The sequence below is a fragment of the Lepidochelys kempii genome, chromosome 1 (assembly GCF_965140265.1).
Source record: "Lepidochelys kempii isolate rLepKem1 chromosome 1, rLepKem1.hap2, whole genome shotgun sequence".
Taxonomy (NCBI): Eukaryota; Metazoa; Chordata; order Testudines; family Cheloniidae; genus Lepidochelys; species Lepidochelys kempii.
Genome location: NC_133256.1, coordinates 289,474,983 through 289,496,054, shown reverse-complemented (window position 1 = coordinate 289,496,054; position 21,072 = coordinate 289,474,983). Strand labels below are relative to the sequence as shown.

General features: G+C 41.5%; 1 protein-coding gene across 9 annotated transcripts in view; it reads left to right on the top strand.

Annotated features, from left to right (window-relative positions):
* The window catches only part of SRGAP1 (SLIT-ROBO Rho GTPase activating protein 1), a 233,446-nt gene that overhangs the window by 172,340 nt on the left and 40,034 nt on the right, over positions 1-21,072 (top strand). For all 9 annotated transcript variants that reach the window (XM_073327901.1, XM_073327900.1, XM_073327898.1 and 6 more), the window contains 6 exons: positions 2,815-3,012; positions 3,117-3,201; positions 13,595-13,622; positions 15,614-15,647; positions 19,205-19,265; positions 19,436-19,513. In XM_073327901.1, the coding sequence (XP_073184002.1) occupies positions 2,815-3,012; positions 3,117-3,201; positions 13,595-13,622; positions 15,614-15,647; positions 19,205-19,265; positions 19,436-19,513 (484 nt within the window). The remainder of the gene's footprint in view (positions 1-2,814; positions 3,013-3,116; positions 3,202-13,594; positions 13,623-15,613; positions 15,648-19,204; positions 19,266-19,435; positions 19,514-21,072) is intronic.

Genomic DNA, 21,072 nt, shown 5'->3' with positions numbered 1-21,072 from the left:
GGGGTGGGGCCCCCAGGCACTGGGGTCGTGCCACTTGGCACTCCCGGGTGGCCCAGGGCTGAGGGCAGGGGGGCACTTTGGGCTCCAGTGGGAGGATAAGGGGTGGGGCCTCAGGCAGAAGGGGTGGGCCAGGTCAGGGGCTAACCTCCCCAAGCCCGTGGTTCACCTGGCACCCCTGATTTCCACTGTGTCAAAAACTACGATACATAATTTAGACCAGTGGTTCTCAACCTGCGGCCCAGTCAGCACAGAGCTGCAGCCCATGTGAGATCCTCAGGGCCATACTGGTAGTATTGGATGCGACCCACAGTGGTAAATAGGTTGAGAACCACTGATTTAGACTAAAATGGTTTAAATCTATATGCACAATTTTCATTTATAATATCAAATATCTATAAACATTTCAGAGGTTAAAAACTGTACCCCAAAGGTGAAATTATGCCTTAATACATCTTGAATGCATCACCAGTCAGAGGAGCTGCACAGAAGGTGTACCAGTGCAGAATTTGACCCTACAGATCATTGAGTCACTTGTAGAACTGGATCAGATCAAAAATACCTCCATGGTTTGGTACAAACTTCCATTTTTCTTTTAGGAAAGGCCTGGAATGAAGTCAATAATGAGTCAGAATCAGTTATAAGTGGTTTAAAAATGTGTGTATTTGAGTTTGTGTATTGCTTTCCTTGAGAATTCATTGTATGTGTTTGAGCTTGTATCTATCGATTCCTTTACATTTAGGATTCATCAAAAATATTCTTATTTATGTGGATATTTTTCAGCTTAAAAAAAATGATTCTGTGTTTCAGCTAATGCTTCTGTTTATTTGACCCATATGTGTAACGCATTAATTTTGCTTTTTAAAGAAACACTTGTATTCCAGCTAGTGCATTTATTTTTAAACCAAATATAGTTCAAGTTACTCACATTTAGGTGGTTGTGGTGGTTTTAAACCAATGGCATTTGTTGAAACAACTGCACTTTCCTTGTAACTGTTCAATCCACCTTTACTGAAACTAATGTATTTGAGCAAAAACCAGCGTGTTTCAATTCTTGGCAATACATGTGCATGTCAGCCAACGAGTCTTTGTTGAAACTAGCACAGTAAATTTGCCCCTTTTCAGAACCTCATAACTAAGGTCATTGGCAAGCCGCTGCAGGGAATCTCCCATTGCAGCTGTCTGCATGGACTTGTTATACAGAAGAACACAGATTCTAGATTTATTCATGTTCCATGCATTTTGGATTTTCAAGTTTTTAACGTTAGAGAGAGAGAGAAATTTATAAAAACAATAGATTAAAACTGTTACTTTTATTGTCTCCTACAAAATGGACTTTGTCGATTTTGGAGGCAGTTGCTGAGATTCTAAGAAGTATTATGAGCAGAATTACTGAGGTCTAATTATCTAATTCCCCCTCCCCTCTCTCTACCATGGATTTAACAAATGGTTATTTCCCAGATTACCAGCTTTGAAGGATGAAGGAATTTTGGCTGTGTTCTATGGCTGCAGAGGCAGAATCTTTGTTACGCTCTTAGCTAGAGCTGTTTATACATAGTGATATTGAATGCCTTTCCTGATGATGGCTCACCTAGTAAAAAAAAGTTGCTCTTTTTTTTAAAAAGAATAAAAAAAACTAAGGGCTCTTCACACCACTCTGGCAGCATATGTGGGCCTTAAAGTGTGCATAAATTATACTTACTTAAAGAAGTGTAAATGAGAATCTGTTCCTAAAACTAAAAGCCATGGCATTTTCTTACTCTATTCATACCTTGAAGGCCTGAATCAGAATCAAATACTTATGTAAACAAACATACAATAGTTTAATAAACTATTTAAATTCAAAAAGTAACTCAGATTCACCATTCAGGAGATATGGGGAGAAAGCAAGATTAAAGTGAGAGAAGGTAAGAAAGCATATTTGATTGCTCACCAGATGAGTGCACAAATATAGGGATAAGCAGGAGGCTCATGATAGTAGGCCAGGGCATATGAATGGGGAAGCACTGTTTCACAGAGACAGATGTGCGTGTGCAAAGGAGGTGTATGTAGAAGTGACTTTTTATGGAGTAAGCATGCAGGTCACCAACTTCACCTCCAAACATATTCACTACCGCAGAGCTTGATGGTACACGCACTATCATCTGGATCTTATCACTTGACTTTTCATTGTGTGGATGCAGTGTATCTGTTGTTCTGTTTCTAGTCATCTGTGTACTCTGAATGGCCATACTAGCTACACAATTCTGCAGCTAGTAGGAGATGCTGTGATAGCTGTGTAAACTGTACCTTCTTCCATCTTCTCTTCATCCATATTGCATCTGTGGGTTATAGACATGATCTTTACCACACATCAAACCCCTTACCAACATAAGGTAATTGTTGCACCAGAGTTTCTCATGGGAGCACACAGTCCACTGTCAGCCATGCCATCAGATGTGCTCAATCATATTTTAATCTGGGGAGCCGACAGTTCGGGTTAGAGTACCAGTACTGTTTCTATTCACTTCCACTTTTTTTTTCCACTTTATTGTTCAGAGGCCAAATTCTGATGATGATACTCAGTCAACAGGAGAGCAGCCTATGTTTGCTTATAGTAACTTATTAAAGCATAGAGACAGACCTAGGAACCAATGATCTTTTTTTTTTCTATTCTACACCAGTGTAAAACATGGCACTTGCTATTGTCATATACCTCAGTTCATTCACAGAGCATGTAAGAGTGAATTCATTTCAGTCATTAGTTTCCATTGTAAGCTGCTTCTAGAATTTATTTATCTTCCTTTCTATTTGATAAATTGCACATGTTCATACCAGGTTAAGAAAACGACAGAAGCTACTTTGCAGACTATACAAGACATGGTCACCATTGAGGACTATGACGTGTCAGAATGTTTCCAGCACAGTCGCTCTACAGAGTCTGTGAAGTCAACAGTCTCTGAGACGTACATGAGTAAGCCCAGCATTGCAAAAAGAAGAGCTAACCAGCAGGAGACTGAGCAGTTCTATTTCATGGTATGTTGGTTGCTTCTTCAGCCATGTGATCTGGTCCAAACAAGTGTTTTCAAAAGGAATTGAAGTAACAGATAAAATTAATCCATTGATTTTTGTCTCTGCAGAAATTCAGAGAATTCCTGGAAGGGAGTAATCTCATCACAAAGCTGCAAGCAAAACATGACTTACTGCACAGGACACTTGGAGAAGGTAAATGATGCAGGAGAGACTGAAAAGCAATTCTAGGGTGAACCCACTAAAATATTTAAAGTGTATGCAGTGGAAAATTACAAAGCTCAGAGTCCTAGTGCCCAGTAAATATAGGCCTGATTTCTTTACCAGTCATAATTCAATGCAATGGTTAGAGCCTTTTCCTGCACAAGAGAAAGCTATAAACTGGTTTTATTTCTTCAATAGATATTAGTTTGTATTTTTCAAATATAACAATGTGGACAAATGAATGCATTTGGGAATGAAACTATTGAATGAAACATCTGTGTTCTGATTTGAGAAAATAATACACTACTAGACACATACTGAATTAAAAGCTGTGCAAGACATTCTGTTTTTGCTTCCTGAATTTTTTTTCAGAGAGAGTTTTGTAAACACGTAAATGGCAACATTCTGTAAGGCCCCTATCCTGCAACTGGAGCCACCAGCACAGACTCTCATGCCCTGCAGAGCCCCACTGTGGCTCCATTCCAGGATGGGGACCTGTCCTTGGGGAGACAAGCAAATGGATCCATTTACCACAAGACAGCATTAGCGAGTGGGGGCTCAAGAGATGGGAGGAAGCAAGATGCTGGGGGAAGCAGAAATAATGGAAATTTGGTGATAAAATCTGTTTTCACAAAAGTTCCACCTGTTCAGTCAGGATGGCAGATCCAGATTTGCATCCAGGGTATGGATACAGTTTGAATAAAAGTCCAAACTCAGAAGGAATCTAAAATTTGGACAGCATCTGGATCCTGATCACCCCAATCAACCTATGTCTTCTTACTGATAGCCCATGTACATGGGGTTAATATGGGATTTGTTTGTCAAAGTTAAATAAACCACCATGAAATCAACTATCAAGCGGTCAAGCCAAGCAGAATCATGAGTAGACTGACCAGAACATGCAGGTGAATGAGAGACAGATACTTGGGATGGAATTAATCTGCAGGCCACAACCCTATTAATTATACTTTTGGGAAGGGAACTACTTTTCACCCTGCTCTCACGGGACTTTAACCACAAACCAAACAATAATTTGGTGACTGCAATGATAGAGGCCACAGGGCTGGGGACTGCCTCAGTCCTCAAAGACTCCAGGTTCCTCTCCTCTACTGAGAGCAAGGTCCAACAGTGAAATCCTGGGTCTTGTTTACCTTTGGGAGCTGGCTCTTCTAGTCTTTATGTGCACAGGACACCAGCCACAAGTTGCGATGAGTCAGTGGTCATACCAGCATTACATGAATTTTGGAATTCTTCTGCTTTCAACCAAATTTTGCCTCCAGGAGGCTGCAGGGAAGGTGAAAAAACCCACTAGACCTAGTTTTCCCTAATGGGAAAAATTCCTTACTGATCCCTAGAAACAGCATCATAAATGGCACAGCTCCAAATCTACAACCAGTGAAGGGAAGGGAGGGGCAGCTATCAGTAGAGTAAGAGACTTTTGAAACACCCAGACTAGCTTAATAGGTGAAGGGAAGAGAGGTGCTTCCAGCAGCCTGCCATTCAGGTGGGACCATCTCCCCTGGCCCACTTAATGACTAAGTGGAGGACTAAAGGGGAAGGGAGCAGTGGGACAGCCCCCATTCTGCCATGCTTGTGCTTTGGTCTTCTCTCAATCACCCTGCTGTACTGAAGATAGTGAGAGGGTAATTAGAGAAGGTGTCTTTTGAGTATAGATAAATCCTATAACAAGCAGTCTTAAAATTTTTCACTGGTTTCTTTAGACAGATTCATGGTCATCCTGAAAAAGGATTCTGTAAAGTCTAGGTTATCCAAAAATTAACTTAAACTTCCACAGCTGTTTGGGAAACTGATTCTTCTCAATTATATAGATAGATAGTTGGTAATTTATCGTTGAACTGTGACATAAATTCATAGTTTATACAGGCACAGTTTCTAAGAAGTTTGGTGGAAAAACAAAGTGTGCATAAGTTGTAATGCAATGTCATGTATTTCTAACAAAACTGATTTCGTAGCCTCTTGAGACGGTACTTCATTAATTAAAAATAGATATGTGCACACCTTGTATACATAAAATAGATTGAAAGAGAGAAAAGGAAGCTATTTTGGATGTACCTATTACATGGCTTAGTAGTTAACAGACACATATAAAGCCTTGAGTTCTCTTTTCCCTTTGCATACATTCATGTAGCATATGATTGCTATCTTCTTGACTTTCATTGTCCCACAGAATTTTGCAAAGGCCATCATTTTGTACTGGAACTCTCATGTAATACCACCCCCAAATACAGTTTCTTGGTGGCCACAGTTGCTGGAAGTGGCAGAGCCCTATCAAAATTAGGACAAAACTCTGAGCAGGTGGCAATGTTTTGTCAGGTTGGGTATGTCCTTAGCATCACTACACTGTAAAGCTAAGGTTATGTGTACACTAAGAGCTAGGGGTGTGAATCTCTAGCTTGCATAGACATACTCATGCTACCTCTCATTGAGTGGGCACTAAACACAGTAGTGTAGCCATGGTGGCACAGACTAGCTGAGCCAAGTATGTATCCATGGAGTTCAGGCAGATTTTACTGAGCACAGTTAGCCCATGCCACTGCTCGCCACTGCCCATGCTACTATGGCTACCCTACTGAGCTAGCAGGAGTGTGACTACTCACGCTAGGGAATCTCACCCACAGCACCTACTGTAGACATAGACTAAAACACGCTAACCTCTGCAAGCAAACATCACCTGAAGCCAGAGCACACCGAAGGAAGCTTTTAGCTTTTTAGCTGAGGTGATAGGCTACCAAAGTTCGTTCAGTTGCTAAAGTTCAGTTTTTATTTCAGTATTTATTTATTGTGGTGAACCTGTATCTTCAGATTTGGAAAAATAAATTAGAGATGTTCGTCTTCAAGTGCTTGCTCACGTCCATTCCACATTAGATGTGTGCGTGCTGCGTGCACCACTGCCGGAGATTTTTCCCTCAGTGGTATCCATCGGACCAGTTGTAGGGCCCTCTGCTGCCGCACACTTATGCGCCGGTATAAGGGGCCCTGCCGGCTCCACACCCTCTGTTCCTTCTTACCGCCCTGACGGTTACTGGAACTGGTCCTCTTGCTTCGGCAAGGTGTTTTTTCAGTGTTTATCTCTTCAACTTAGTTTGTTAGTCTTAGTGTAGTAACCGTGTAAATAGTTTTAAGTGTAGATAATTAGTCCCCCTCCTTTAGCGTAGAGGGGCTCCCTTTTCCCCTGGGGCCAGGCATGCCCCAGTCCCCGGGCTTCAAACCTTGTGCCTCCTCTGGCAAGCCTATGCCAGTGAGCAACCCACACTACAGTTGTCTGAAGCCTCTGGGAGAGGGTCACATACAAGAGCGCTTTCAGATATGTCGGGACCTTAAGTATTGTACAGAGAAAGATAGGCTAGACTGAGAGCTATCCTAATGGAAGCCGCTCTTAGACCAGCGCCGGAGCCAAGCCGATTGGATTGGGCACCAAGCGCTTCAGTGCGAAGCGCCCCTCTGGTACTGCATGTTTCTTGGCACTGTTCTTCATCTCCAGTGCCAAGGAAAAAACATAAGGAACAGCAGTCCAAGAGAAGACACTCCCCAGTGCCAAGAAAAGGCAAACAGGGGGAAGGCAGTGGAGTGCAACCCACATCAGGCCACTTCTCCATCCCCGGTCCCATAGCGGTATCGTCAACTCCACCCCGAGAGCAGTTGAGTTCAGTGCAGGAACCCGCCCGCACCAGGAAGTCATTGCTGTGCCAGTGGGGTTGCAGTGCCTTCTACCCCAGAGGCCTTTGAAGCATCCAGGAACTTATTTTCTCTGCCAACCCCAATGGGACAACTGCCTGCTCTGATGAGCATGAGCAGAAGAGAGCATGGAGCTCCAAGCTCTTTCCCAGCACCGGGGCCCTCGGTACCTTCCAGAGGCAAGACAGCCCTTCTTTCATCTGTGAGCTCACCCCCGGTCTGACACCAGTCCCCGCACCCTTGGCACTAACTGGTAGAAGCAAGGGGTACCGTGGTCACCTCAGGAGGCCTCTTCTTCGGAATCTGAGGTGGAGTCCTACACCCATCCCAAGAGCCACCAGTGGTATCCATCCTACATCCCACCAGATCCCGGTGCAGGTCCCCCCACCAGCACCTGACTGGCAGGGCAGTGGCCGATGCAGTGGCTGTTCTGGAATCTGGAACCGTCATCCCACCGGTCCTGCTCAGTTGTGTCCCAGAGGCTGGCTCCCACACTGCTCCATTCAACACGGGACTCTGACTCTAGTACCAAGCCTGGTACCTACATGCAAGATGTGGGCCTGGTGAGAGTAATAGGGGCAGAAGAAGAGGAGGAAAGCTCTCCCTCCGGTACAGGCCTCTTACTTCTCCTCCCCAGATGAGTCTGTCTCAGGGCCGAGCAGGAGAACCCCTCAGGAGCTTCGAAAGAGAATAGCTGCTAATCTGGGGCTAGAGGTTCAGGTGTTCAAGAAGTCCATAGCTTCACTGACATTTTGGCTGAAGCAGCACCTTCTAAGGTGATCTTACCCATCAATGAGGCTGTTATGAGTCCAGTCAGAGCCCTGTGGCAGACCCCATCATCTCTTCCTCCCACTTTGAAGAAGGCAGAGGAGAAATACTATATGCCAACCAAAGGGTACGAGTACTTATATTCTCACCCTCCTCCGGGGTCCCGAGTCATAACAGCAGTCAATGAGAGGGACAGACAAGGCCAGGCAAGTGCTACCCCCAAACAGAAATACTTAAAGAGATTAGATCTGTTTGGCAGAAACTTTTATTCAACGAGGGGATTGCAGCTTTGTATCCCTAACCTGCAAGCCTTGCTGGGGGGCGGTATGATTACAATATGTGGGACTCTTTGATGAAATTTAAAGACTCGCTGCCTCATGATGCCAAGCAAGAGTGCTCTGCCCTCTTAGAGGAGGGAAAGAACATAGCCAGAGCCTTCCTCCAGGCAGCCCTACATGCAGCTGATGCGGCAGCCAGAACAATGGCTTCCGCAGTGGCTATGAGGCAATGCTCTTCGCTGCAGTCCTTGGAGCTACCACAGGAGGTCTAACAGTCAATCCAAGAACTCCCATTCGAGGGAACGTCACCATTTTTAAGCAAACAGACACAAAGATCCATGGTCTGAAGGACTCAAGGGCTAACCTCAGATCCCTGGGTTCCTATGCTCCGGCTCTTTCGAGGAGGCATTTCAGACCTCAGCAACTGGCCTGCTTCTCAGCTCTGCCACTGCGACAGGACTTGTTCAAGAAAAGGAGCAGGGGTTACAAGTGTCAACCATCCCCATCCGCCTCAATCTCACTACCGGTGTCACATAGATACTCAGGAGGTCCCAAGCAGAACTTTTGAAGGTGCGCCCAACGGCTCTATACTAGTTCCAACATCAGGTCCTGCTCCTGACCCTTTTGTTTTTGGACCAACTTTCCCACTTCAGCCCAGCATGGTCCTTCATCACATCAGAGCGCTGGGTGCTGAATACAGTTGTGGACAGTTACACCCTTCAGTTTTCCTCCACCCCTTCCTCCCCCCTCCATCCCTCTTCAGAGACCCTTCTCAGGAGTAACTTCTAGCCCCAGAGGTGAAAGCCCTCCTACAGGTGGGGCTGTGGAAGAGTTGCCTTGAAACTTGAGAGGGAAGGGGTTTTACTCCCGATATTTCCTAATCCCAAAGGCCAAGGGCGGGGGGGTTTCATTGACCCATCCTGGACTTGCGCCTCCTCAACAGTTATTCTAATAAACTGAGGTTCTGTATGGTCTACCTGGGCTCCGTCATTCCCTTTCTGGATCCAGGGGACTGGTATGCTACCCTCGACTTGAAGGACACTATTTCCATCTTCCAAGGCCACAGAAAATTCCTCAGATTCGTAGTAAACTAGTCCCATTACCAATTCACTGTCCTCCTCTTTGGTCTGTCTGCAGCACCCTGGGTTTTTACGAAATGCATGGCAGTGGTAGCAGCCTTCCTCAGAAAGCAAAGGGAAACCAGAAGGCAAACGTGTACCTCGACGACTGGCTGATCAAGGGCCACTCAGAGGCTCAAGTAAAGTACAGCATCAGCCTGGTCCAAGCCACCTTCTGAGCACTGGGCCTGTTGATAAATGAACAAAAGTCGACTCTCATTCCAGTCCAGAGAATAGAGTTAGTCGGGGCAGTGCTAGACTTGACACAGACCAGAGCTTTCCTTCCAGAGGCTCCATTCCAGACAATGTCAGATCTGATATCCAGGATCAAGGTCCACTCCGTCACAACAGCCCAGGTTTCCCTGAAGCTCCTGGCACATGTGGCTGTATGCATGTACAGGGTACGAGACGCAAGGCGGTGCCTCAGACCCCTACAGGCATGGTTAGCTTCAGTGTACTCACCAAACAGACATCACTTGGACTCAGTGCTTAGTGTTCCAGCCCCAGTCCTCGCCTCCCTTGGTTGGTAGAAGGACCCCTGGTCGGCAATGGGGGGGAGTTCCCTTTGTCAATGTCCATCTGTTGGTGTTTTGGATGCTTTGGATGCTAGTTTTGGACGCTTCCATCTAGGTTGGAGAGCCCTCCTCCATCGCCTCAGGACTCAGGGCTTGTGGTCCCAGGAAAAGCTCTCCCTACACATAAATGTGAGAGAGCTCAGAGCGGTCTGCTTAGTTTGCCAAGTGTTTCTTCCCCAGATCACGGGCAAAGTAGTACAAGTGCTTACAGACAACATGACAGCCATGTTCTACATTGACAGACAGGGAGGAGTGAGGTCCTCCACTCTGTGTCAGCAGGCCGTCCATCTCTGGGGACTTCTGCTTGCAGCACTCCATTCACCTCAAGGCTATCCATCTTCCAGAAGCCCGGAAAGCCCTGGCAGATCACCTCAGCAGATCTTTCTCCTCTCACCACAAGTGGTCTCTTCACCCAGAGGTTATCAGGTTCATCCTGGCCACACCAACGCTGGTTCAGCACACTGCTACACATGTCAGTAGTGCCCCTGCTACCCTCCCACTCCGCACACACATGATCTCGCAAGACCATGGATATTTACTCCACATGACCCTTGTGGCCCTTCATCTGACTGTGTGAAAGCTCCATGGTTGAACTCGGAGAAACAAGCTTGTTCAGAACAAGTCCGCCAGGTCTTGCTAGGTAGTAGAAAGCTGTCTATTAGTGCTATCTACCTGACCTAGTGGAAGCATTTCTCGATATGGTCTTCCCAACAAAGTCTGTCTCTTACTTGGTCTTCCCTTCAATCTATCCAGGAATACCAGCTCCACCTAAAAATAGCAAGGTCTGGCCCTTGCATCTATCAAGGTACACCTAACAGCGATCTCGGCCTTTCACCTGCCAGTGAGTGGTAGGTCAGTTTTCTCACATGAGATGTCCATCCGCTTTCTTAAAGTATTAGAGAGACTTTACCCTGAGACTTGCGAGCTGATTCTACCCTTGGATTTAAACCTAGTCCTGTCTAGAGTCATGGGCCCTCTCTTTGAGCCGCTAGCATCATGTCCTCTGCTGTTTCTCTCCTGGAAGGTCACTTTCCTGATAGTGATTACCTCTGCCAGAAGGGTCTCGGAAATCAAGGCCCTTATGTCAGAACCTCCGTACACGATGTTCTTTAAGGACAAGATTCAGCTGTGTCCCCACTTGGCCTTCCTTCCAAAGATGGTTTCATAGTTCCATAGTAACCAAGCCATTTTCCTGCCAGTTTTCTTCCCAAAACCACACAGGAATTCAGAAGAGCCACAGCTTCACTCACTGGATGTCAGACATGCCCTAGCCTTCTACACTGAGAGGATTAAGCTGTTCCATAGATCTATGCAACTCCTTGTGACAGTAGCAGAAAGGATGAAAGGCCTGCTGTTTTCAGCCCAGAGAATCTTATCCTCGATAGCCTCCTGTATTTGGGCTGCTACGAGCAGGCGGACATTCCACCTCCTGCTGTCTTGACCGCTCATTCGACAAAAACTCAGGCCTCATCAGCTGCATTTCTGGCCCAGGTCCCAATTCAGGATATCTGCTGGGCTACAACCTGGTTGTCAGTGCATACCTTCTCCTTCCACTACGCCATCACCCAGCAGAGCAGTGTTGTAATCGGCATGTCCATGAACTCCAAGGCCACTGCCTTGGGCACTGCTTGTGAGTCACCTAACATGGAATGAACATGAGCAAGCACTCAAGGAAGAAAAAGCAAGTTACTACCCTTTCCGTAACTGTTGTTCTTTGAGATGTATTGCTCATGTCCATTCCACGACCCACCGTCCTATCCCTCTGTTGGGAGTTAGCCAGCAAGAAGAAATTGAGATGATGCAGGGCCAGCAGTGCCCCTTACACTGACGTATAAGTGTGTGGCACCAGAGGAGCTAAAGCCGGCCCAACGGATACCACTGAGGGAAAAATCTCTGGCAACGGTGCACATGGCATGTGCAATTGTAATGTAGAATGGACATGAGCAACACATCTCAAACAACAACAGTTACAGAAAGGTTAGTAACTGTTTTTTTTAATCGTGTCAATAACAAATATAGGAAACATACTAATTGTTCAGCTGGTTCAGTCCCATGGCCCATCTCGTCCAGTGTCCTGACTCCAGCAAGAGCCAACACCAGTGCTTCGGAGGACGGGACAAGAAACCTCACATTAGGCAGAATAATCAGCCCCTCCCAGTAGGTCTCATCTTGATCTCCAGTAGCTAGAGATGGGCCTAAACCTTGAAGTCTGAGGGTTTTTTAATCTCTTCCAGAATTTGTTTGCATTAACTGTTATGACTCTAATATTCTTTTTAGCCATATAATGTCCAATCCCTTTTCTAATCTTGTTTAAATTTTGGCCCTAATGACATCCTGTGACAGAGTTCCACAGTTTCAATATATAGTGTATGAAAATATATTTCCTTTAATTGATTTTGAATTTGCCACCTTTTAATTTCATTGACTCTCCCTAGTCTACCTTCTCTAGATCATTATTTTATATATATTTTTATCATGTCCCTTCATATTCATTTTCTTTCAAACAATCAGTCTTTAATTCTCTCCTCACATGAAAGATTTTCCATGCCCTGGATCATGGGCGGCAGGTGGACCCCCACTTTGGATGGGGACCTGAGCCCCCCACACCTCCCTCTCATGGCCGCCAGAGGAGCCCTGGGCCAGCCCCAGCCAACCGACCAACCCAAGCTCCAGCCGGAGCAGATCCAGCCAGCCAGCCGACCTGAGCCTCAGCTGGAGCAGCCCCAGCCGCAATGGCTGGCCAGGGGCCAGAGCAGACCCAGCCCAGCCTCCCACAGCAGCAGCTGCAGCCAAGGAAGGCAGAGCCTTCCCTGGCCTATTATACCCACCACCCATGCCCTGGATCTTTCTTGTCACCCTTTTCTGACCCTCCTTTAATTCTGCAAAATATTTTTTGAGATGGAGTGACCAGTAGTACATGCAGAATCCAGATGAGGCTGCACCACTTATTTGTATAATGGCACTATAATATTTTGCATATTTTTCTCCATCTGTTCCTATGTATCCTAACATCTTATTTGCCTTATTGACTGCAGCTACCTTCTCTAGACCATTCATTATATATTTCTATCATGTTCCCTCTTATTCATTTTCCTTTCTAAGGTAAACAATTTTTATCATTGCAAAAGGTTAACAGCAGGGTGACTCAATGTTCCATGTTAAATCCTGTTTAATATATTTAATTATCTAGAGGGAGAGAGATGAGTGGTATTAGCAGTGAGGTGGAAAAGTTTGCAGATGACTAACCTAAATAATTGTGTCAAATCTAGAGAAGACTCAGGAACTTCAGAGGGCTTTAACCAAGCTAAGTGAATGGGCAACACAATGGTAAATGAAATTAATTATTTATAAATGCAAAACAGTGCACATTGGGGAGATAAAAATTAAACTACTCATATACCTCCATGGTTATAAATTAACTATATCAACTCAGGAAAGTGACTTGGGCATCATTATGGACAGGTCAATGTGCAGCATTTATTGTACTCTTAAGAGAATAAATAAATTGTTATTAGCAAGCAGTTACGGTCAAGAGCTCTGCATTTTTGGCATTGAACAAGTTTAGGCACCAGCCAGGATGCAATTTAATCCTGGCATAGCTCTATTTACATATTGATTTAGTCATTAAAATACATGAGCATAAACAGTGGAGGCTATTTGAAATTTTGCATCGTTATTTACATTACCAAATGGTTTTTTAAAGAGAAAATGTCTGAGAAGTAGCTTTATACGTGGATTGTTTTGGGTTATTTAAAACTATGGAGATGGAAGATAACCTCACATTGCCCTGAATTGTTGTACAGTTGTAAATCTTGTGAAATAAACTTGGGTTAAAAATAATTCAGGATGAATAGTATACTGGCAAGCATAAGAATAGTTACATACAAAAATAAGCTTTTATTTCCATAAGCTACAACTGAATATTTCCTTGTTCATTGAACTCCTCTAGGTCACAGAGCTGAATACGTGACCACCAGGTAAGATTTTTTTTTAACCTTTTTTGTGTTGTAGGGAGCTACAAAGATGATAAAGTTTCAAAAATCATCTATATGAACAATGTGATTAATTTGAAACATGACTATTGTTAAATAAATTCTACAGAAGCATACTTGCATCACACATTCTAGCATCTAACTAAGCTAATGCTGTGACTTTGAATTGATAAAGGACTCACTTGTCCATTTTTTTCTGGAATTATAAAGTACTTTTGTGAACACCTTCATAAAATCTCATAAAGTTGAAACACATCAATTTAAAGGTTAATTTTTTGCTTTGGTGAATAGGAATGAAATCTTTTTTTAACATTTCTGCACTCTTTTATATTGTCATGCAATGATCCAAATTGTCACTTTTGCAAGATATCTCTTCTCAGATGTAGTTTCTACTGCTACCAAGGCACTACTGTGGAAACAGAAGTTTTAGGGGAGAAGGATTTCTTTAAGGGTTAATTAAAAGTAATTTCCAGTCCTAATCAGCCCAGAGTCTCACTACCATTTTTTTAGGTTTTAATGTGATTTTTTCCTAACTTTTAAAAAAAGGTTTTCTGTCTTCTATTGACGTCTGAAAGAGCCATCAAAACAAGGGAACCTGACTGGCTATATAGGGACACTAACTACACACCAACAAGTACTGACAAGTGCACAAAATAAATTGTGAATTAGAGAAGAATACTTATTTCAGTAATCTCTTTTGGTTCTAGTCATCCCATGTGTTACATGTAACAATACTATGTAAACATTTAGCAGATAAAAGTGCATCGTGAGTTTTTTATGTTGATGCTATTCCTTTAATTTCTCTAGCTAAATTGCAATGTATTTTGTTTCTTGTGAAAAAAAATTGTCAGTATAAATGTGAGAGGCTAATCTGTTTAACAGTTACTGTCTCCAGATGAAAATGTCCATGAATTGTTTTTTGAAGTGCCTGAGGATTACAATGCCCAGCTTTAATTTTCATTTGAAGTTTCTCCATCATGAGGCAACTTCTCTGTTTAATAAAAGAGGTGCTTAGAATGTTGGTGTGTCATGCTGTGGTTGGCAGGATGGATTTCCGTTCCTGCTGCACATTTCGTGGGTGATCGTACAAAATAAGACCATTCCAATCATACACTTTGGCGGGAGAGTGTACAGTAAAACTTTAAAAGAGGATTTGTAAGGAATGTCAGAATTATCAGTGAGGAATTTCTTTGTAGCAGGATTTTTCCTCTCTTTATTATGTTACACTTAAATCGTGTGAAATGTCTTTGTTTGACAAGTACTGTTTTTGTTTTCCTTTTCTCCTCTTAAAATGTTTTATTACTTTGCCACGAGCTTATAGATATTTTATAGTATGACTTAATTCTACCTTGCTCAGTAATCACATTCCCTTCTCTTAGGCCTCCAAACCTTCCCCCTAAACCCCAGAAACACAGGAAGCCCAGACCCTGATCACAATATAATGCTAAGTTGTTTAATGGTGATTTGGAATCATTTATCAAGGTACTGACACCAGCTCTCTGGGTGGCTGATCTCAACACTTCTTTCTGTAATGGTCAAAACCTCATGTAAACTGAGGCAAATCACGATGTTCAAATTTGTCTTGGGCCTCTTGCCCAGCTGATCAATATAATACTTCCTAAAGTTAGAGGGAAACAGAAGAATACAGTGTTCACATTGAACTTCCTTACAATTTATTTAATACAAGTATGGATGGTTTTGATAAAAAATTTGCAGTTCATTAGAAGATAAAGTTTAATGTTGTATCCCACAATCTGACATTATTTCCTACCAGCAGTTTTAGTCACTTTAAATAATTCAGAACCCTATGTACAGCCAATAGTACACTGGATCTGAAATCCAGGTTTTCATTTCCCATGACTTCAGGAATTCATTGTATTGTGTGAAATTGTGAGAAGCATATTTCTGTATCTTGTATCTTTGCTGTATTTACTATCTTCTTCTTTTTCTTACTTTATTTCTGATAATGCTTGTAGCCGAGGACGAAGGAACTCTCACACCAGACACCAGGTATAGTTCTAGTGAAAAGAAAGCTGACTCTTCCTCACTAACAAGTTGCATTCATGCCTGGCTTTAAATTAGTTTTCCAGTTGACCTTACAGGGGAGGTTTGCATTAAGAAATTAGATTGTTTCATAATTCAGTTTTGGCTGCCATAGTCCTCCTAGAGAATGACTATGGAGAGATGAACTATAAATTTACAGATATTCCCTTATTCATTAGCAAGCACTTGCTCCCCACAATGTCCTGTGTTGAATGAGAATAAAACTTCAAGTCAACGCTAGTAGTAAGGTTTAGGTAATCAGTTTACAAATTTTAAAAATGTTTTTCAAAACGACAACTCCTGGAAACTCACCTGGGATCTGAGAGTCAAGCTGAGTTCCTTTCTTCTTGTACATCATCACTGGAGGTAAATATTTTATAGGACAAATTCCACCATTAATGGCACAAATATGATCCTACTGTATTCAAATTGAGCTTTCTGTGACACCTACACAACTGCGCTGAAAGCTAATGGTATTACACAGATGTCATTTTGTGATATAAAGACATAATAGTAAATCATGGCACTGGGCAAAACATAAACATCATTATCTTCAATTATCTCTGCAAAGATACAAATAAAACAAAAATTAACACACCCAGGTTAAAAAAATAGAATGTATTGCCTTCTAGCACAATCCAGATCTTGGAACAGGCACTATGAGATGAGGTGGGTGAGAGCTCAGCCACAAGGAGAGAGGCTGTTCCCCTGCATGTCCAGTCTTAAAAAAGAGGTAGCCCAATGACTGATCATTCAGTAAGTCCGGGGAAAGGGCCTCTAGTCAAAGAATGAGCTTTGTATGGAAAGGATGAGTCATTTTAAGTGGCCCCACAACAGGGTAGAAAAAATGGCTCTTTATTACATAACTGCTTTAACAAGACGTGCTCATCGGGCCAAAATACGTGCTTGTTAATAGCAGATATTTTATCTGAATTAATGGCAGTGGAAGGGGTCAGTCTTGGTGACATCTAGCAAAAGCAGATTCCTTGCTCAAATGATTTCTTTCCACCAGTGGATAAAAAAATCTATGGCCTGTTACTTTTGATTTGCAATGAGCTGGACAAATGTGAAAACTAAGCCTGAATGTTTTAGTGTTGTGAGGCTACTCCTAAAACAAGCATTAAAATAGTCATGTGTACTCTGGTAATTTCTTACTGCAAACAATACCCTTTTAGCAGCTTTACATTCCTTGTACAGATAAGTATGCTAGCAGTATATGTGATATGTGTTCTAATATTTTGCTGTTTTGTACGGACAGCCCAATATTTATTGTTTTTAATTGTTGTAGTATTACTAGGTTAGCAGCTGAACTGTGCAAATCTTGTGCAAATTAATTTATCTGTTACTGAATTGCTACACAACCTGAAATGTAAATTTTGGTGTAATTATTATTGTTGATTCTTAACCATAACCCTCCCTTTGGCTTTTTTTTTAAATAAAATTCTAAAATGTACATTATTTAAAGTAGAATAGTTACTGGAATTATGATAAATAACCCCATTAAAGCATTATAATGTTGCACACCAAAGCAATAGTTAGATCGTCTCAGCAATTCCATTGTAGATTTTTTTCCCCAAATGTATAAGAATATATATACTGTATATTTGCCCATGGTCTTCCAGTAAAAAACTAGACACACAAATTGCATATAGAATCTTTGCCTGGACTTAATTCTTAGCTCTGCCTTCTTTACTTCTAATTTAGTTTAACGTGAAACTAAAGGACTATTTTATAAGAAGAAAAAGAAAGGTTGCATATTTTGAGTGACAGAGTTTTTTATTTGTTTGTGGTTTTGTAACTTAATCTGTTTTTATATTAAATTTTGAAATAAATTGGTTCATATTTGAGATTCATTTTTCTAAAAATATTGTAGCCACCAAATAATGATTTTTGAAGGTACCTTTCGGTTATGAAAAAAGTTTATTTTTTCAAGCATAAGCAGTAACTATTTTTAACCATATATGGTTCATGTCCTCAATGCATATTTGAGGACTCCTTCAGAGTCCTTAATCTCCACTGGGGGTAAATAGTATCCTATTTTTAAAATGCCAAAATGCAGAGCCCAGCAAACAGTAACCATTCTCTTGGATCTGATCCTTTCAACACCAGCAGACGTTGCATAGGGCATGAACAATGCTCCTCCATCTCTCTCTCTCTCATGCTGTTTGCTGGAATGGCTACCTTTTTGTGTTTTTATAATTTAACTTTTTTACAAGACTGTGTTGAGCCTGTGGAGGACAGAGACTGTTTTTTGTTTGGTCCCTACCCTTACACCTATCCAGTTTGGGTGACCCTACCAGGAGTTAAAACTCCTGCCAGCAAAGCACTCAGGGTCATTGAAACACACATGCCTTCCCACCACATAAAATCCTCAGGGAAGGAATTCTTTTGGATAATCAGTGGTTTGAAAAATAGTCAAATTAAACTTAAACTTTACTGATCTAGAATCCATGTATGGTCAAATACTTCCTGTTCCCTCCCACTGATTATTTTTTTAAACAGTCATATTTAATATAAAACAAAAACCCCTATATTTAGCTAACGCCATGGTTGTGATTCAAGCACCAAAGGCAAGACATTTTAGAAATACAGGTTCTGATCCTGCACACAGACCCATATGGTTGCTTACTCTTATTCAGAATCCCACTGAAGAGAACTTGGGGATCAGGCCCAAATATCTTACCCTCCCTTTTGGACTGTATCGCAAATTGAGGGGTAGGTCCTAACTGGCACCGAAAATAGGCATAATGGATCCCCACACAGGAGAACACATGCTTCTAAAGCTGCATTAATGTGTATCTGTATTCTGGCTGAGACCCAACCCTGTACACAAGCTCCTTAAACAACTTAGTCCTGCTAAGGGTAGGAATACACTGTACAGGTAGCTGTCAGTGGTAGTAATTCCCAGGTCAGGAAGTAGACAGTATACCATCCCGTGCTATCCAGTTGGTGGCTCTTACTGCAGACAGCCTGTGGAGCAATGTTTCTGACACCTCAGAGGAGCCAGAATAGGGGCCACTAACTTCCTTTCCCTGACCTTTCAGGCCTGGCCATATGAGCAAGCATCTGCAAGAATTTGGCCCCAGAGTATATAAAATTCACTCCAGCTACTCATGGAAAAATAAGCTAAATTAATGCACAAGCTTCATTTTTATACCATGATAATTAATGTTAATTGTATATTTAAAAGGAAATTCATTGTTTAACTCATTTTGCTTCAGGAGTCTAAAATAACTGCATGAAATGAGGTTTCATGTGTTTTAAGATAACCACATGCAAAGAGATAAATTGAGGATAACATTTCAGCCATCACTTAGAATTTATTTGATTTGATGATTTGCATAAGAACCTTAATATTACTTTGTTAGCCTCCTGGCAAAAGTGGGGAGACAGTTTTTGTTTGGAAGGGGTTGTTTTAATAAATACTATGAGTCAATCTTGAATTATCAATAAAACCCATTTTCACATGTGATCTAACTTCTGTCTCTTTCAGTTTGTGATTATATTCTTTTTGCTTTTGCCAGGATTCAGGACAAGTCATTCCCCTCATAGTGGAAAGCTGTATCAGATTTATCAATTTATATGGTAAGCTCTGAAACATGTTATGTCACTTCATTAGCACCCTGGCTATTTTGCATAAAGTATATTTTGCATTATAATTTTACACCCTCATGTTTGTCATTTACTTGTTAAAAAATAGATTAATTCTTTAGCACATGATCTCATTGCTCATCTTTTCTTCCCCTGCTCTTCAGGTCTTCAGCATCAGGGAATTTTCAGAGTGTCTGGTTCCCAGGTGGAAGTCAATGATATTAAAAATTCATTTGAGAGAGGTAATTGAATTTTCATCCCTATGGGCAACCTGAGATCCAGCTCTTGAAAAAAAAATCTGTTAAAATTTAATAATTTTCTTGGATATTTAAGCAATTTTATGTACTGTATTCACTGTACTTCAAGCTTTACCTAACTGTATATTTACTTGCCCAGTATAGTAATGACTCTTTCAGCATTTTCACTTTATTCTGCCGCTAGGCACATAAGATTATATTTTACTATACGAGTACACAAGATTTGTGACCCTTGCACTGTCTGTAAAATGTTTTATTTTACCAGTGGTGAACTGCAAAGGATGACTTGTTTGTCTTTCCTGTTTTTATTATCTTTAAGATTCCCAAAAGAACCAAAAATATTAAATGGATGATCAGACAATATTTAACACTATTTGAGACCACTGTTACTGGGTCTTGCAGAATATGAGTGCTGGACTTTCTGGTCCTTCTGCCAAAGTGACATCACAGTCAATACAAGCATAGGTTGAAAGAGTCGTTCCATTTTAAACCTCTATTTTCATTCCTAAGGCAATTTTATCCCAGAGGATAATTTTCTGAGAAAGATGTGAGACAATGAACAGAGGTTTTAAATGTGTTTGTCTTTCAACCTACATTAAATCTATGACTGTTGTGATGTCACTTATTGTGGCAGAGGAACCAGGATCTGAAGGAGCTAGCAATTCTCAGATTGTGTTAAACCATAGTGTTAATTACATTTTTCTTAAAAAAAAAAAAAAAAAAAAAACACAGCTAAGTCATCTCTGAGATTTTTACAAACCGTTTTTTAATTTCTAGCATAACCTTTGCAGATCACCTTTTAATAAGAGGAACCCTTGGAGAACAATCTGTCTTGTGACTAACAGCAAGAAGAAAGAGTAGATGATATTTTCACTCTCCAATATGAACTGCATACCTTGTAAAATCAGATATGATACTTGAGCAGATATGTGCAGTAACTGTTTTTATATGATAAATGTTGCAGCACCCTTATATCTGAGGACATTAATGGATTGTTACTGTCTATCTTTAAAGTCTGCCTTATTAAAATGGAAATTGTTTAGCTACAGAAATGTTCTCGAAGTCATATAATATCATTAAAGCTAAAAATGTTTTAGCATCCAGTTTAGTCTTTTAAATGATGCAGTATTTTGTTGTGACTTTTAGTGGTTTTGATTCTGTACATTGTACTCATACAACTGCATTATGCACATCTTGCTGAGTTTCGGTGAATGCCTTTTCAATCCAAAGAGAGATGTGCAGCTCAAATAAATCTCTGTTTTATATGTTCTATATAAGCTGCCTAGGAATAGTCCTAAAAGTCCTATTTCACTAAGAATGATCGCATTCTTTATTTCACTAATTGCAAATCATAATCTGTCCCAAAATATTCATTCTGAACTTCATGATCTATGGGATCACTGGGTTACATAATTTAAAGAAAGATTTATTTCAGGCTGGGTTTGGTTTTTTTTTTTTTTTCCAGTTTAATCATGGGGCGGGATTTCTAAACCAATGTTTATTATTTTACTACTGTGCAACATCCCACACAGTCAAATCAAATC